An 18889-nucleotide genomic window follows, 5' to 3' on the forward strand; every position below is an offset into this window, starting at 1 on the left:
ATCTTGCTCCGCTTTGAAAAAAAGTCTTTTCTTGTGGTAATGAAATTTAAGTCATTTTTAGGTTAGTATTTTTCCGACTACTAAAAATGAAAAATTCAAAATATATGAAACTTTATCGCAAGTATCTTATGGTGACACTTTAAAGAGTATGCGTAATTATCCCTATTCTACAAGTTTTACTGTTCAATTCACTACCAATTTATTACAACTTTAGCAGAAGGCGGAGCAGTTGGCATCCCTGCTCTCATTGTGGACATGTTTTTATTTCCCCGTGAATTTTCTATGAATAAACCCTTATGTACCCTCTCCACATAGCTTATGACCCGAAAGATATTTTCTGTCTCTTAAAACTATAAACCAATTTTTCAAAGAATGCTTTGAAAAAATTATTTATTGAAAATCAAAAAGAAAAAAAAATTATGCAACGTTCCACTATTTTTAAAGAATGTAAATTTTTACCATATCCATAATTAAAAATATTAATCTATTTCACTACTAAAGAATCTTATCTTCCTCTTCTCCTCTTCCTTTATTTTTGCAAAGAAAGGGAAAATGATACTGTGTATATGAAATATGTTGGAGTATCTTTTCATTAGAACAACACAAGTTGTAAGAGACCCCATCACAAACTGAAATGCCACATTAAATACTTTAAATTCCTCTTCCCAACGTAAAATGTCTTTCTTTCAATTTCACTCCTATATTTAACTCAGCCGGGTTCAAAATCAAATCTAGTCATTGAGGTGTTCATATAAATCAAACATTTATTCAGGCGCTTGATGAATTATTGTGATTGTGAATATTATTCAATAGAAAATTAAGCTCTGATAATGATTGTGAATATTAGAGCTCTTCATAAGACCTAGATTCTTACAGGTATGTATTGCTGCTTTCTTTTTTCTGTGCATGACAGAAGGTTTACCTTCTAGATGTTTTTTCACAGTTTCTTATCAAGTGATTGGGAGATGTAAGGAGTGTTAACCTAATAATATGAGAAAGTGACATATGACTAAAATTATCGGTATTATATGACTAACATGAATGTCTTTGTAAAAAAGAAAAACATATTCATTTATCTGTAACTACATCTAAAATTATGAACATATATCAAACTTTTTCTTTTTGCATGGAAAAAGTATTTTTTTTAAAGTTTAAAATGTATATTAATGTAAATAGTAATTATAGATTAGTTAATTATTTTTATATCTGTACAACTATTGTAGAAAAACTTTATGGCTTTAAAATCCGTTATTAGTGTATCCTTCCCGTAAACGAACAACTCTCGTAGGCGAACAATTTTGTCAGTCCCAAGAATGTCCGTCTAACCGAGGTTTCACTGTATAACATTTACTTCTGAATAATGCAGTAAGTTCCATTTAGCTTTCCTTTCTTCAACGAAAGCTGCAGTTCATAAAACTATCTAAAATTAATGCAATATTTATTACTCTTCAAAATTATGAGTTCTATAAATTTGATAAAAATATTTATATTCAAATTCATTTAATTTCAATCATAAATGGAAAATCTTATAGGCAATTTACAGTTTCCATTGTAATATAGTTTTTTATTTTATTGACTATACAGAGTCCATAGTTGTCATGATTTTCTATTTTAAAAAAAATTTATCTAATTATTTATCCAGATTTGTTTTCTCCTGATATTCCTGATTTTTGAGTGTGTTTAGAAGATCTCATTTTCTGAGAATACAATGTGAATTCTAATAGGATTGATTTGAAAAATCAAATGATTTGTATTTTCAATCCAGCATCTTTTTATTATACTCAATAATGCTTGTAAAAATGGTAAAATTTAATGGTCCGAACTTAAGAACCCCCTAATAATTATATTCATGGTTCAAGTATGTAGCTTTACCTGCATAGAATTTAAACATTTTGTAAAGAAATTCAAATAGAAAATTTTACTCTGAAATTTTTGGTGGATTAATTAATCAAATACTTATTTAATATTTTCAGCACGCTCTCATATATATATATATCTAATAGAATTAGAAAATAAAAATAAAATTTAAAAAAATTTTTATTGGGAAAACATAAAGGTCTCTTAAGAACGCATTCCTTTCAGCAGAGTTTCCCGTACTTATGACTTTTATGTACCCTTTCTAAATTTTTCATAACGCTATGTACCACTAATAAAAAAATGAATAGATTTTTTACTGTAAAAAAATTGCACAAAAGTGCAATTGACAACTAGCTGTTGACACCACTAATTATTAACTGTTAACTCTGCAAAAAATTGACAATAGAAAAATAAGTAATTGTAAATTTTCATGGCTGGCTTTGATTTTAAATTTAAAAAAATTTGAAAATTTCGTTTGTTGCAAGATATTTTGCATAAGAAAGCGTACCCCCGCTGAACTGTTCTTGTACCCCTGGGGGTATGCGTACCACACTTTAGAAAACACTGCTTTACAATGATGACTTGTGGTATTTCGAACTAAAGACTAATTATCCAGAGATGAAAATCAAACTTTATAATGTATCTACATTGCTGAAAAATTTTAAAAAATGCAATTGAAAATGAGTTTAAGAGGAAAGTAGAAAATCAGAAAACGAACCTGTAAACCTATATGAAGTAAAATAAAATAAAAATGCCTTAAAATTAGGTAGACTAATCTATCAGTTAACAAAAATCGCTTAGATAAAAAAATATAAAAATTAGCTTATACCGTATAAAATAACTGGTAATATGTATATACCATTTTCTTTTTTCTTTTTTTTTTTTTTTAAGGCTAATAATATTTTTTTAACTCCATTTTAAGTTTTTTATTTTAGAGATCATATTTTGAAAGAAAGAAAAGACATGCATTAAGGAAATTCTATAATCATGAGAACTGATTGATTATCCACTAATCTAAACACAAAAATTGTGCCCATTTTCTTTGTGGTTGGCAAGGGATCTCATGTTTCCAAATTTATTTTATAATTATTCTGTCTATATATATATATATATTTATTTATTTATGAAAATCATTGAGCAATATAATGATTAGCTATATTTTTAATAGTTCGAAAAAGCATTGCTGATTAAAAACCTAGTCAGTTACCATGTAACTAATAAAATGCTTCTACCTGTCATGTTGTTTTCTAATGAAAATTCCTGAAATTTGCGAAATACCTAACTGAAAACAATACTCAAAAACGCTATGATCTTGGAACTGGAATCTTTCCAGCATTGTTGCGACTGCTGCTGATTGTCGCATTATCTGCATATTAATTTCTATTTTTGAAATGATGATCCTCGCTATTCTCTTTTACAAATTGAATTTAAACAACATAAAGTTTTTGTATTTAATTAAATTATGCTGAACTGTAGCAATAATCACTGTCTGACTTCATTAGAGTTACAAGCAAATCAGCATCGATGGTGACAGTGCTGCAGGTTGCCTCCGTAAATTCTTCTCCCACTAACAAGATGTAAAGCGAATGTCACCTCAAAGAATAAGAAAAATATGACTTGTCATTATATTGCCTCTGACCCTTTATATGTTTTTTTTTCTTTTCATGCCATCTTAATGTTTATTTCTTCATTCTTTATCTGTTCATTCATGGTTTTGTTTTAGTGGGCAAGTTTCTATAATGACATTTTTTTTCTTCTATTTTTGTAGCACTGCGGCGTGTTCCTTTGCCTGTGACAAGTTTCATTTCCGCTCCTTTCACATGTACGCATCCCTGCTTTTGTATTTTAGGCTTTCATTTGGTAACAGAATACTTTTTTACAGTTAGAAACAGCAATTTTTTATTTATGCAGTGAAAATATTCAAAATCTGGATTTCTGCCTCTGCAACACAAGTTTTTGATCCTGTTCATTTTCTTCCAAATTTAGTTTGGTTTCCTAAAAAATTATGGGGCAAAATTATAAAATTTAGTTACTGGCCATTAACATTTAGCCATTTTTAACAGTGGCCACTTTTTCCAAAATCAAAAGTTTTAAATAACTTAATAATGTCAGGCATATTCCTTTTGAAGCATTTCTCAAAATATGCTGAACATTACAAGGTTCGTTTCCAAAATGGAGAAAAATTTTAAGAGACATGGGTGAAATAAAATAATCTTCAGATTATTATGAAATATTAATAATAATTCCTTATTCATTAAAAGAAAAGTAATAAAATGTACGTGGAATGCATTTTCAACAAAAGAAGTGGCGATTGTTAGACCAATTTTTAATTCCACTCGTATTTCAACACCCCAAGGCCAGTGGCGACTATTAATTTTGCCCTACTATACTAACAATAAATAATTTTTAGAATAAAAAAATTATATTAATGAAAAATTGCTAGTTATCATTACTGCCATTGTGGTTTTACTTATTTATGAAAATTTTTGTATATCTTTATGTGATTTATTTAAAACCCAATATACTAATAAGACTTTGCTTCTTTAGGAGATGAAAACGAGTCTCGGTTTCTAAATCTGTTATTTTATTCTCATTGTAAATCCATGGTTGTAAAGGATTTTTTTTGACTGAATTCTTAAAGAAGATTTTTTTTTACTGTAAGCAGTTATCATAGACATTTTTGCACTGATATTTGGGTTTGATGGTTATTAATATACTTTTTTTTAGTTGTATGATTCTTAAGATTTAGTAGTACAAATTAGGTTCAGCAAAAATAAAAATTATAGCATTTTGTAAGAAATAAAATAAAAACTTACGATATTTAGTACGGTGTAATTTATAATAGCTGCTAATTAAGCAATTTAAAATTCAGTAAAAATATTGGTTCTTTTAACAGTTGAACAAACTTTTTCTCTTTAACTTCATATACATGTATATCAGGTCTGCAACTGGTGACTAAAATGTGACTATTTTCGGCATGCAGCGACTATGGCAACTTTTTTTTTGCCTAAAAATGCAAACATTTTCAGGAAAAGAAGACTATTGAGAGACTTTTCTGTACTCCTAGCGCTGTTTTTTAGCATAATTGAGTTGAAAACTTGCAACCTGCGAAAGCTTCTGAACACAATGAATTTTTTTTTTCTTAAAAAATAAAAAATTTCGACTTGCAAATTTGAGTCATCACTTTTTAATTCACTCAATTTGCCCAGATCCCACTGTAAGGCTTTTTTGTTTCTCAGTCGCCTTTTCCACTATTATAGTTACAAAATTCTGCATGATTTTAAAAAGAAAAGAATTTTCTATTCAATATTTACTATGCGGAAATTCTGAGTTAAAGAAATAACTTTTTACAATATATGTTTTTATATATATACATTTGCTGAATCAATTATTGTTAAATGGGGGAATTTTTTAGAAAAATTATGTTTTTTTAATTAAAAAGTATTTTTTCGGATGAATTCTAATTATTAAAAGTATTTAATTTTCTGCAAATATACAAATTTTTTTATAAAAATTTAGTGCTATAACACTAACGTTTATATAAGAATTAACATATTTGCCTCCAACTTGACTAAATGAATCCTGGTATATGACAGTTAAGTCGTTTAATAATTTTATAGTTATATTTTTGATAAATTTTTGTTTTCATTTAGGCAGCTTTTCGTGCTTTAGGCTACTAAAAGCAACTATTTTGTTCATTTTTTTTCTGTGGCAACCCTGTTATATATAGAAATATTGAATTGTTTTTTTTTTTTCTTTTTCATTTAATTTAAATTATTCAACATTATTGTACGTAAATTTTTTTTTCTTTTGTAAAGCTATTTTGTTGTAAAATATAAAACTTAATTTGTGGTTCTTCCTTTTTGTTTTTCTTGGAAATTGAATGAATAGATTGCAATTATTAGGAATAGCAATAATTCCAACCCCGTAAACAAATTAAGTTATAAAATCAGTGTAATTGTTCTAAGGTATGAAGTTTTTTTTTCTGTAATATCAGTAAAGCCATGGTTTTATAATGTGAACTTTTCTTTCCTATAGAATAAGTCAATGGATATACTAATTTGCTTAATTTCTCCATTGCGAACATTTTAGGAATCACACCAATAAGTTTACTCAAGACTGCCAGCTCCTAAATTTCGATTTGATCTTAACTTCGATTACATTTTGCAAATGCATACTAATGTATTTGAAATTGTCTACGTTGTTATTATTGGTTGATAATTTTTATTAAATATAACTTTGTCTTATTTTTAAATATAAGTGTATGCTCTTGTGCTAGCAAAGTTTCTTGTCGCAAAAAAAAATATTTTGGAAAAAATTTTGATTTTTTTTTTCTTAATTTCTTTTTTTTGCCATCAAATTTTTCCTTTACGAATGATGCTGAGCACTGTATCCATAACTGGGTATTGCATCAATAACTGCAAACTAACCAAGACTGCACAAATTTCTCATAGCTTAATATTTCCCCATTTATTGTATTAATTTTGGTTGAAATTCCTGTCAAAATCATGGCCTTTGTTTCAGTTTCTATAACTTTTTAGAAATATTTTTATGAAGTAAAATTTGTACATTGTTAAAATTGTGTAATAATAATTTTTGAAAAATAAATAAATGAAAGAAATTCATATGATTTTACACAATTCTGGAATAAACTGGTATATTTGTGGTATTCAAATATATAAACAATTATCATATGAAGTTATTTGTGTTATATATAATGTAAAAGAATTTTTTTTTTTTAGAGAGTTGGTATGGCATAAGGAATTAAAAAAAAATTTAAATAATTCTTATATCTGTGAATCTTTGCTTGCACAAGATTTCATTTTGTGCTTTTTAAAAATTGACTTTTACAAAAATAAAGTTTAGATTGTATTGGTGTATATATTTTGGTGTTTCATGCACTGTATTTGGCGTAGTGATATTATGCTTTGTGACTAACAGGGTTTTCTAAAGGTTATAAAGAAGCATTCATGAGTGGCGATCAGGAACCCTGGTCATTCCTTGGAGGCCTTACTTCTGAACTTCAAGTGAGTTTCAAAACTTTTTTTCTTATAATTTATCTACTACAGCTGTAAATAATATATATATATATATATATATATATATAATATATATATCTTTTTTTCTATGGAACAAATAGGAATTTGGAATATAGAATAAAAATCTGAAAGTTGTTTTAAAAGTTTTGGTTTAGGTAAAATATGAATGAAGTTTGAAATTTTAGGATGCTTACCTCTTGATAGGAAAAAAACAATCTTTAATGGAATATTTGAAAATCTTTAATGGATTGTTTGAAAGGCTATGGGGTGGAGCAAAGAAATTCAGCAATTAGGAAAATGGCTCACAGTTTTTCAGGCTTATATTAGGTTCTGAATTCATGTTTCGGTAAATTGTATTATAACAACAGCAAATGATTTATTCTGTTTTATTATTATGGAACAGTAAAAAAATTCTTAATACTGAGGCAGGAATTGACTAGGAAGTGGTCGCTTAAAAAGAGCTTTTAGAAAACTATCACGTTATAATAAAGTTTTGCTTTTCCAACTAGAGAGACTGCTAAACTTACATTTCCTTGAAAAAAATTACCTATAAAGTTGTTTGATAACAATTGTCTAGTTCATCAAGTGACTACAAAGTTAGAATGCAATTTATGATTTTTTTTTAACTGATATTAATAAACAAGGTAGGATTTCATTTCTCAAAATCAGCAGCTGAGTTTGCTATTGCTAAAAAATGCTAGTAGCAAAGCCAGGTTTTATACTAGTGACAAATGCAACAAAGTTATTATTGTGCGATGAATTGCAATATAAAATGGTTATTGAACAAATAATTTAAATGCTTATTCATTATGAAAGTTTAAACTGCTTTTTACTATTGTATTATATTAAAATTATGCACTGAATTTAATACATTTGATAAAACAAGAATTTTACAACATAAAGTGGTTACTCCGACCAAATAATATATATCTGGTGCGAAAACAATTAGATAAAACTATACAACAATGTGAATTTATAATGTAACCGTTGCAAATTGTTCATCTGTCAGCCAGTAGTAACTAAAATTTGAAATCCTTGAGTCATAATTACGAGTAAGTCATTTGGAAAATCATATAGAAGTGGCAAAAAAATTATCTAAAATAAAAATGATTTGTAGCATGATCATTATAAACTGAGCACATCAAAAAGGACCAATTCTAATATCGTAATAGTGTCATATTGAAATACTAAAATTTGAAAAACCATACAGAAATGGCAGGAAAAAAGAATAAATGCTAAAAAACAATTGGCACAAGCAGACCATTCAGTCTCTAGCCTAAGACAATAAAGGTTACTAACAGTTTTTGCTACCTTGTTTTTCTGTAAATAGCATTTAATTATTTTAAGAAGCAATTTGCTACATGCTTGTCAACAAAAATGCAGCCTATTAATAAATGCAATTAAAATAATTATTTTAACCTCTGAGCCTGCAATTCGAAAGTGACAGATCTCTGTCTATCCAATCAATAATATTAATTTTATTAACGTTTTGTTGAATATGATTTTATGAATAACTTTTATTTAAATCTTTAAAAAAAATACTCACGATAACCTTTTTAAATTATAGTTAAATTAATTATAATTTTGAAATTTTTATTATTTTTTTTTGCCTAACTTTTTTTGCTTTTGCTTTTTTTAGCTTTATAAATAACTTTTATTTAAATCTAAAATAAAATACACTCGATAACCTTTTTAAATTATAGTTAAATTAATTATAATTTTGAATTTTTTCTTTTTTTTGCTTAACTAAATTAAGGGGACACGGGACCTTTCAAATGAAAAGTTATGAAAACTTGTTTTTTAATTTAATTTTACTATTATGAACATAATTTATTTATTTTTTAGCATATTTTAGGAAATAGGCCAAGTAAAAACAATTTTGGTCAAAAATTTTTTTAAAAATTTAATAAAATATGAAAATTTTAAAAAATACAAAAATTGTCCCTTGTGTCTGAAATTTCATCCAAATAATTTAAAATTTTTTCTATAGATAGATAATGATGATATAAAGACTCTCTAGCATCAGTTATTGTTTCACTTCAAAAGGTTTTGAGAAAAAAAATTTTTTTTAGTTCCGACGCTTTTTTTTCGAAAATTTTCATTTCCTCCTACAGTTAAAGTTGTATAAAAAACTGTATAATTAATATTTCGTGAAAACAATGCTACATTGTCTTTATAACAGTCATATGAAGCATATGAAAAATTTTCAGGCAAAATTTTCAATTATTCAGACACAAGGGACAAATTATAGATGTAAATTATGCAAAAAAAGTTAACGGAGAAAAACTACTTTTTTTGTGTAAATTAACTAAAACTCACTGTAATAGCTATAATATCATGCTTAAAATTTAAAAAGAACTTCCGGTGTATTCTTAATATAATAAATGCTAAATTTTTACCAATACAAACGATTTTTACATAAAAATATTGTTCGTTATGCATCATATCAATATGTCATATGTAACCTTGAAACAAAGAAAAAAGATTATTTTTGTGTGCATAAAAATTACACTAAAAACATTATTCTCTGTAATTTTTAATAAAACAAATAATATATTTGATACCAGATAAATAAAAAAATTATTGACTTTGACATAGGAAAAGCATATTGCAGAATTTCGATAACATGCTAGAAAATTTATATACTAATGCTTTATATTAATTAATTAATTTATTAATACTATATTAATTAATTAATTTATTAATGCTATATTAATTAATTAATTTATATGCTATACTAATTAAAAAATATTTTATAGAAATATAGATTTGAACATAAAAAAAATCAAAATAAGCTTGATAACTACAATGTAAACAAACAGACAGCTTATGGAACGTCAAAAGTGCCACGCCCACTTTTCAGAAAAATAGCTATAAAATCATAAAAAATCATCGTATCGAAAAAATTTGAACAACACGTGATTCAGGCTGACTATCTTTATATTTTTAACAAAAAAAATTTTTTTTGAAAATTTTATGATTTCAAGGTCCCATGTCCCCTTAAGTATTTATAATTTAAAATATATAATAAGCCACTCAATATTGAATATATTTGAAATTATGTATAAATTGTTTTTATGGTGGCTTATATAATCAAGAAAAGAGTTTTTTGGCAGAAAGTAGTTATTTTATCATGATCGTGTAAAGTCTTAGAAAGTCTAAGTGCAATTAATTGTTTTTGTGTGAAGCATGAGATGAATTGCTTTGAAAAATAATAAATATCAGTTTTAAAATTGGTTCAGTAGTAATTGAATTTCTTTTTCAGCATTTGTTACCCCTGGAAAGTGTGAATGATTTGTTTCTGTATAAGTCACCTGAAACTCCAAACAACAGAATTTATACTATCCGTCCTTACTTGTTGACAGATGAGGTAAATTAAATATAAATATATATATAAGAAATAATTTTTTAACACATTGTTGAACACATATTAATCTTCTTGCCTTTTAAAAGTTTGAAATTTTTGTTTTAATATTTTCTTAATCTACATAAGTTTTGATCTTAAGTTTCTTACACAATCTGATTTTAAATTTTCTGTCTAATTTTCCAGTTAATTACTATAACCATCCAGTTATAGTAGTCTAGTTATATATTGTTTGTTTTTTTTTAATTTGAGAAATGTAATTTTTATTGTTTAACTTCTAGTTGAAATTATTTTAGAATAAAAAGTTAGTTTTTTTATTCAATTATTGATTATTATCATAATTTGATTAAGATCTCTTGCAGTTTTATTAAAACTTAATTGTTATATTTTTAAAAACCATATTATAATTTTAAACTTGAAAACTAAATTATTGATTAGTTTTTATTGATACTTAAAAAATTAATACTATTGATTTCTAAAAAAAAAAAAATGAACTTTAGGACTGTTCTAGGAAAATGAAATGTTTTTCAACTATTTTTCTTTTTTTATATTAATAATAAATTGAACTGGGAAACTATTTTTTCTTCTTTTGTAATGCTACCGATTTATCATTTAGTTTTTACCTAAATATCTCTGCTGCCATTCTTTTCATTTATGATGTTATTATTTATTACTTATTTATCTATTGAATTACGTGTTTTGATCTTTTTTCACCACAATTTCTTGATAGCCCATGTTGGGCCCTGCCCTGACCTCCTTTTGTAGTTATATCCAGGAGTTATAACTACAATTACAGGATTTATTTTAAAACAATTGATCCTCTTTTGTTGAGGTCTTATCCTGAACAATTTATTTTTTTAGTTTTCATCATAATCTATTTAGTTCTAGATATGGGAATTACACAGTGTTTTTGGTTTTTCTGATTCTGTGCTAAAAAGTTTTTTTATTTTTTATTTAGTCTCAAGTTTATGATGTATGCAGAAAAACTTGTGATGATGGCTTAGATGGAAGTGAAGTCTTTCCTGAATATCCTGATTTAATAGGAGATAAGTATGTGTTTAATTATTTAATCTATTCTATATTTACTATGCGTTTGAAGCTATTAATTCTTTTATATTTCTTTGTTTTTAATGCAAGTTAAATACATATTCAACTATATCTCATATACTTAATCCATTTAATTTTTCTTTTTCAAACTATCTACCTTGAAAATCTTTGTGTTCCATAATATAGCCATATTTATGCTGTACGATATAACAAGATGAAGTATGCAGAATAAAAAATATATAATGAATAAAGAGGGAGCTGTTTAGAATTTTAATTATAAAATAAAAAGTGAAGCAGTCTTGTAACAGTTATTTGTTATCATGGATGTTGAGGCTAGGCGCAATCAGCATGATGGGAGCAATATGACCTGATTCTATGACTTTATTTCCTGAACAAGTTTGTTATCATTAATATGAAGTACGTGTCTACTGAGTATCTTGACCATCGGGTATCAGAGCCTCTAAAAATGAACTGTAAATGCAAATCATACTTTTTCTATTGCTTTGTTTCTCACAATTCTATTCTCTTGCTTTTGTTGTGAGATAACTCACTAAAGCATTTCCTAGATGTGCAATTTTTTTAACTCTACATATTTATTATCTTTCTTTGAAAATCAATTATTCTAAGTAAATAAAATTGAATATTTAATGGAGTTGAAATATTTCTTTATGAAATCGGGGAACGAAAATTGAGTTAAAAAGAAACATATAACAAATTTTAGAGGAATTAATAGTAATTTAAACTATACAATAAAGGGGTTTTTCAAAGCTCTAATTTGAAATAACAAGTTATCCCATTGTGTAAATCGACTTATACAGTGGTAATAAAGTCAGACATTCCTCGATCATAATTAAATCTAAATTATAATAATATTGTTAAATTTAAAATTTGGTCATTCAGTTCAAAATAAAACAAAAAATATTCAAAAAAAATAAATAAATAAAAATTCCAAGGATTTTTAATCTAACTTGTTTTTAGTAGGTTAAATTTCTTTTCTGTTGAAAGGGGACTTTTAAAGCATGGATATTATCCTAACTAATTTTGAATTTTCCTTAGGTTAGTGGGCCACTTCTTATGCTTAAGTCCTGAATATTGTTTTGTTGTGGAAGATGAAACTGGTATATGTGGTTATGCTTTGGCAGCTTTAGATGCACGACAGCTCAAACAGAAATGTGAGACTGCCTGGATTCCTACTTTACAAACAAAATATCCATCTCCTAAAAAGGAAAATGGAGAGATGCTTACTCCGGCAGAGGTATGAAAAGAGAAATTTTTTTTGGAAACTAAGAGTTTATCTTTTTTATGAGTTACTTAACTGTTATAAATAAGGTTCTCACTAGTGAAAATTTGTGGTTAATGTGGCAGACAAACTAAAGGAAAAAATTTACACTTGCATAATTCATGATATGGTACTCATCGAAAGTTTATTAACCCCTTAACTGCCGAGTAAAATTTACGTGATTCACTCCCCAGTGCCAGCGTTTTTCGCTCAAGTGCACTTTCTTACACGGTGTTTTGGTGCGGGAAAATGATGCACGCTTTGCAATTTAAAAACAATTTACTTTTACAAGACAAGAAAAAGGAAAGAAAGAAAATACAAAATTTAAATTAAATGATAAAAATACAATATAAAAGATGTTAAAACTTAGCTGTTGTATGATAAATCCTGAAACATGGTTGGACACATAAATCAACATCACATTCATCGCACTGATAGCGGGATTTTTTTTTTTTTTTCTTGAACAAGCAGCACATTTTTGCGATGCATTTTTCTTTGAAGACGTTGATGGAAAGAATAAAAAGCACCAAATACATACGGGAAACGAAAGCGAAAAAAACCCGACCTTACTCAAATAAATACACACAAGCGATTAATACGATATCACTTTTCCGTAACATCCTTTTCCCATTCCCCCTCCTCCGAAATTAGTAATACATTCGCAAAGCATACACTTTCAAGGCCATTTTACTGCATTCTGAAGTAGGGGGTGTAGTTCTATTTATAGCAGCGCAATGCAAAGCATGGTACTTCGGGAAAGCGTATATATACACCTGCGGCAGTTAGCACATCGTCTGGCCGAGACGTATATATACGCCCGCGGCAGTTAAGGGGTTAATTGCTATCCATAACACTCTAAAACTAATTTGGTTCATTATTCCATAATGATTGAAGATCAGAATTTATTAAAATTTTAAAAAGCTTTAAATAATGTTAGTAAATAGATTCAACATACAGATAAAAATGTTGAGACCAAATAAATAAATGAGGAAAACTGAGAAAACTAGCAAAATATATTAAGAATTCTGAATAAAGTAAATTTTAAAAGATCCAAAAATTATGTTTTATTGGTGAGCAATTACACTATCAGTACATAAATGCAAAGCACAGCACAACATGTAAATTTAAAATTTCTGCATTTAAATTTTTTGAACCAGGCTCATTCAGTTATTCCATTTGAAAAAAATCCTAAACTGAAACCTAACCTATGCATAGAATAAAATTTGTACAACAACTTTTCTTTCAAATACATGGATTTTGATGCAAAAAAAAAAAAAATATTTTTAGTTACTATTTTGTAATTTTCAAACATATTTCAAGGTAAAATTTTGTCGCCATGCTTATCATTTTAGCAACATTCTAAGAACATTTGGCGACAATTGTCACAATGTCGCCATACTGGCGTGAGCCCTGGCTGTAAATCACTCCTCCTATTTCATTATTTATTTTGGTTTTGGTAATTTGTAATAAAGAAATTTATCTTATCTGTGGTAATTAAAATATTGATTTATAAATGTGTGTATTTTGAAATTTTTCTCCTGAGAAGGAAGTGTTCCAATATGATTCAGTTCTGAATAAAAGTTAATTAAATAATTAACAGTATAATTAAATAATTTCATTATAATTAAGTAATGACATCCTGCTGAAATGGAAAGATTTGAGTTCTATGATAAATTCAAAATGTTTTCTAATTTATCCTTGACATTCGATGTAGTAAAGGGAAAAAATTTTATAATCATTCAAGTAATGTTGAGTATTATAATTTCAATTTTTGCTAACCGAACTTCAATGTGGCAGTATTTTAAAACCTGTCTGTGAATGATAAATCAAAATGATAAATGTAAATTATAATACTAAAAATAAAATGTAAATGTAGTTATTAATTTAACTTTTTTTTTATTTTTAAAGTTTAATTTTAAAACCACTTTTTTTTTTCAATTATGGGTTAACTGGCTTATAAAATCAACCACTTTAGAAGATCTAATGCTCCCAGAATGAATGTTACTTCAATGCATGGTCAGGCACTGTAGTAGTTATTCTTATAACTTTTCTTCTAAAATCTTATATTTTAAATTCAAAAGAATTACCTGGAGCTCTTTTTATAATTCAAAGTATTTGTCTAATCAATATATCTTTATACAGTGAAACTTTCGTTAAGCGGACTTTTAAGGGACCGAAAAAATTGTCCTTTTATGAGAGTTGTCCGCTTACGGGAAGTGTACCCTAATAACGAAGTTCAACACTGTTAATTGCTTTTAGAATGTTTTCAAAGATGTAGAAATAATTAAATAATTTACAATAACTATCAACAAAGATATTTGTTTAAACTTTAGGAAAAATAAAAAAGAATATATGTTTGATATAAATACATAATTCTAGATGTAGCTACAGATAAATGAATATAATTTACCGATTAGCATAGATACTCAAGTCAGACGTATGATACCGAATAGGAGCTTTCAGTCTTCATTCGGTTTCAGTTATTAAGTTTACATCCCTTTACATTGATAGGGAACATGGTTAATACCTTCTGGAAAGTAAACCTTCCAAGATTCACAGTTAAGTAATGAGAACCTATGGAGTTAATTATTCACAATTGATCATCTATCAAGTGTCTGAATAAGCATTTCATTTATATGAACACATCAAAGATTATATTTCTGTTCTCTTTTTTACCCCAGCTGTGTTAAATAAAGTCTTCAAATTGCTAAGAAAATTAAAGAAATTTTCAATGGGGGAGAAGCATTGAAAGCAAGATGTCATTTCAACTTGAGGTGTCTCATAACCTGTGTGGTCCAGATCAAAAGATGCAGCTGTCGGAATCATTTCAGGAGAGCAATATCATTTTATCTCCTTTCTTCACAACGATAAGGCAAGGTGACAGGAGAAAGATTGATCAGTAGTGAAATAGCTTAACAATATTTTTAGTTATGGAAAAGGCAAAAAATTTACATGTTTTAAAAAATGGCGAAAAGTTTTTTTCCCTAGCAATTAAAAAAATTTTTATATATTTTTTTTTTTTTTTCAAGTTTAGAAAAAGTAATGTCCGGTTTGAAGAGATAGAAAATAACGTTTCATTGCCAAAATAACTGTCCGCGTCCGGTTACGGGAGTGTCCGTTTTGTGGAGAATATACATAATGGTTTATTCATAGAAGATTTCCGGGGAATTAAAAATATGTCCTTATTGAGAGGCGTCCGTTTTGCAGGAGTGTCCATAACAGGAGGTTTCACTGTATTTCTTAAAATAATAAAATTGAAATTTTATGAATCAGCATATTACATAGCTACTACAAAAGGGCTGAAAATACCAATGCTTTGGATCTATTTATGAGTAAAAAAAAAGATATTAAAATTAGAAATAAATACATTGTTTTTTGAAGTGTAATCCATACATTAATGTATGTGGGGATAATTTATTTCATTCTATGTGGTGTGGTGATAATTTATTACTGCCAAATTCTGTGTTTACATATTTCTTCATGAAAATTATAATAAGTTATCATGTATGTATAAATTATATTCTTTAATGATTACACCATTGATTGATGCATTTAAAATAATTCTTACATTTGACTGTTTAGGAGATCATAGCTTCTTTTTACAACCAACAAAAAGATGGTCCACCTGATGTTGTTTATCTTCATCATCCATCCATCTTGAGAATGAACATATTACCCTCAGTCAGTGACTCTAGTGTCCCTAAGAGAATGCTCACCTGTATACTATCTACTTTAAAAGCAAATGGTAATTTTCATTTCATCATTGCACTTTAACTGGAATCCAATTTTTAATGAACATGTAGTTTCTATGTTTCAGGAAATAATTTTTTCTTCTTAGCTTTTTTTTCCCTCCTTATAAAAATGTCCAGTTTAAAAGCACTGTATTAACACTGCACAAAGAAAAGAGAAAAGAATGAAACACCTGTGCAATTAAAAAAAAAAAATTTGTACTAAAAAAAATTTCTTAAGTGTTTAGTAGTCAATAAATAAAAATTATGATAGATGGAAATTTATGTCTTTAAAGAAGGTAAAACCAAAGTTTTTTGAACAAAAAATCTGGTTAATAAATTCATCCACTAAGTGCAGTTTTGGGGAACGCTGATCCAAAATGTAGTACATAGACATTATTTTCATATCAACCCGTGCAGTTTTGGGGAGCGCTGATCCAAAATGTAGTACATAGACATTGTTTTCGTATCAACCCGTGCAGTTTGGGGGAACACTGATCCAAAATGTAGTACAGTCCGCAAAAAAAAAAAAGATATCACCCTGAATAACTTTTGTTCTAATGATCGGATTTTCACGATCTAAGTGTCAATCTTAATGGTTCCCGGGGGTGACCTCAAATATGCTAATTAATTAGTGCTAACTATTAATTAAGTTACGAAATCTGACACAAAAACGTACTTTCTCTGAATAAACATGTATTTTTTTTTACATATTTGGAATCCTGACCCTTAAAATAGGGGGGGTAGACAAAATTTCGAAAAAAATGGGTTGTAAATTAGGTCGCAATAGGGATTTATATATCTGGCGATGGTTTAAAAATATGCCAAATTACCTCGCCATAGAAGGGGAAATAATTTATAACAACCATAAAGAAACTGAATGAATGACAAGATGGGAAAAGATAGTGCTTCTCGTTGCTAAGCAACCAAAGGAATTTTTCACGTTGCTTTCTGGGCTTTTTTTTTTTTTTTTTAAATCTCCTTTAAAAAGGAAATTTAAATAAATTAATAAATTATTTTTGATTCTCCAAGATTATAGAATCTTTGAATTTTTATCTGACATTATTTATTTTTGTAAAGCTGTTTTAATGTAATTTGTATGACAGTTTTGAATTAAAACCAAATTTTCATAAGTTATCATAAATTTATGAAGAGTTGTAGGGTTAAATGCTTTAGCCCCGCACTTCGAGTTTCTTAGGAAAGGAAAAAAAAGTGATCAAGCAAAGGTGGACCTGAAAAAAGATAGCTATTCTGATGCATAATCGCAAAATTTTATAGAAATCACGGTATTTATTTTCGATAAAATTGTAAAACTTAATAAATGTTATAAGGTATTTTAAAAGCATTTTGATATATATATATATATATATATATATATATATATATATATATATATATATATATATATATATATATATATCATAATAAATAAAAACAAAAAAAACACGAAGAAAATTACGAAAAATAATAAGTTTTATTTATTGCGCATAAGCTGCAAGTAAATAGAACTCATAAAATAAGTAAATAAGTTCAAAATGTAGAAAAAACTTGGGAAAAATTACGGAACAATAAAAAAGGGGGGAAGAAAAATAATAATAAAAAATAAAACAGCAAGAAACCGGAAAAAAAATTCTAAAAATATCCGGAAAATAAAAGATATAATCTTTTCATCAGCTTACACGATTATATCAGCAAAAAAATAGTACTTTCTATTATTGTATCAATATAGCCAAAGTAAAATATATCAATGCAATAGTTTGAGAAGCACTCAAAAAAATTTTACAAAAAAATTACAAACATAATGGAACACAATAAGTAAAAATATCAAGCGAAATCAGAAAATTAAGTATAAAGAAGAAACAGAATAAAACATGAAACGAAATCTATAAAGCGAGCTGCGAATTCAAATGAACTTATTACATGAACGTGAAATTTTTAAAGAATTATTTAAAATATTTTCGAAAAAGATTGCCACATTACAAAATATGAAACCAAAAGCGGAAATTGAGCTAAAAGCTTAAATAGAGGGGTTTTGTATTAAAGTGCGTTCTTACTGCAGTGTTTTGGTTATACCTATTTTATATAATGTGATTATAATGCTTTTTGAATTTATTATTCTGTTTTTATCGGAGAAAATAGTAACTTCGTTAAATCATGAAAATTCTTGGAATTAGACATGAAAAGTTATGAATTTGAAAATCTAAAATGTAACAGATACCCTGTATTAAGGAAAATAAAATATTTCATTTGAAATCTATTTTTTTATTCAACATTATTTCATTTTATGCTTTACAGAATATTAAAACGGTGCGGAGATCAAGGAGGTATGTAAATAGGAAAATATATTAAAATCCATATCTTAAGTACAGAACCTTTTTTCATGGCACTTGTTAACCAAAATGCTGTAATGATATTGTCAGCATTTCAATTAAAAGAACTAATTCGTTCTGTTTAAAACTATCTCTATCATACGACTTTTTTTTCCGAATGTCGCATACCTCCCTTAACTATATCCGTACTTCTTCAACTACGATTAAAATAAAACTTTATTTTAAGGAGCAAGTCAAGAATTTGT

The 18889-nt window shown here is 27.1% G+C and overlaps 1 protein-coding gene across 4 annotated transcripts in view; it reads left to right on the top strand.

Annotated features, from left to right (window-relative positions):
- Positions 1–18889, top strand: part of Oga (O-GlcNAcase) — a 40583-nt gene that overhangs the window by 15499 nt on the left and 6195 nt on the right. Inside the window, exons 9-14 of one of the 4 annotated variants that reach the window (XM_087163463.1) lie at positions 3626–3679; positions 6799–6884; positions 10162–10266; positions 11219–11310; positions 12364–12562; positions 16169–16331. In XM_087163463.1, coding sequence (XP_087019589.1) covers positions 3626–3679; positions 6799–6884; positions 10162–10266; positions 11219–11310; positions 12364–12562; positions 16169–16331 — 699 coding nt within the window. The remainder of the gene's footprint in view (positions 1–3625; positions 3680–6798; positions 6885–10161; positions 10267–11218; positions 11311–12363; positions 12563–16168; positions 16332–18889) is intronic. The other 3 variants (XM_087163464.1, XM_087163466.1, XM_087163465.1) reach the window with 3 other exon arrangements.

The sequence above is a fragment of the Parasteatoda tepidariorum genome, chromosome 5, assembly GCF_982258835.1.
Source record: "Parasteatoda tepidariorum strain Cologne lab strain chromosome 5, Ptep-v5.0, whole genome shotgun sequence".
Classification (NCBI taxonomy): domain Eukaryota; kingdom Metazoa; phylum Arthropoda; class Arachnida; order Araneae; family Theridiidae; genus Parasteatoda; species Parasteatoda tepidariorum.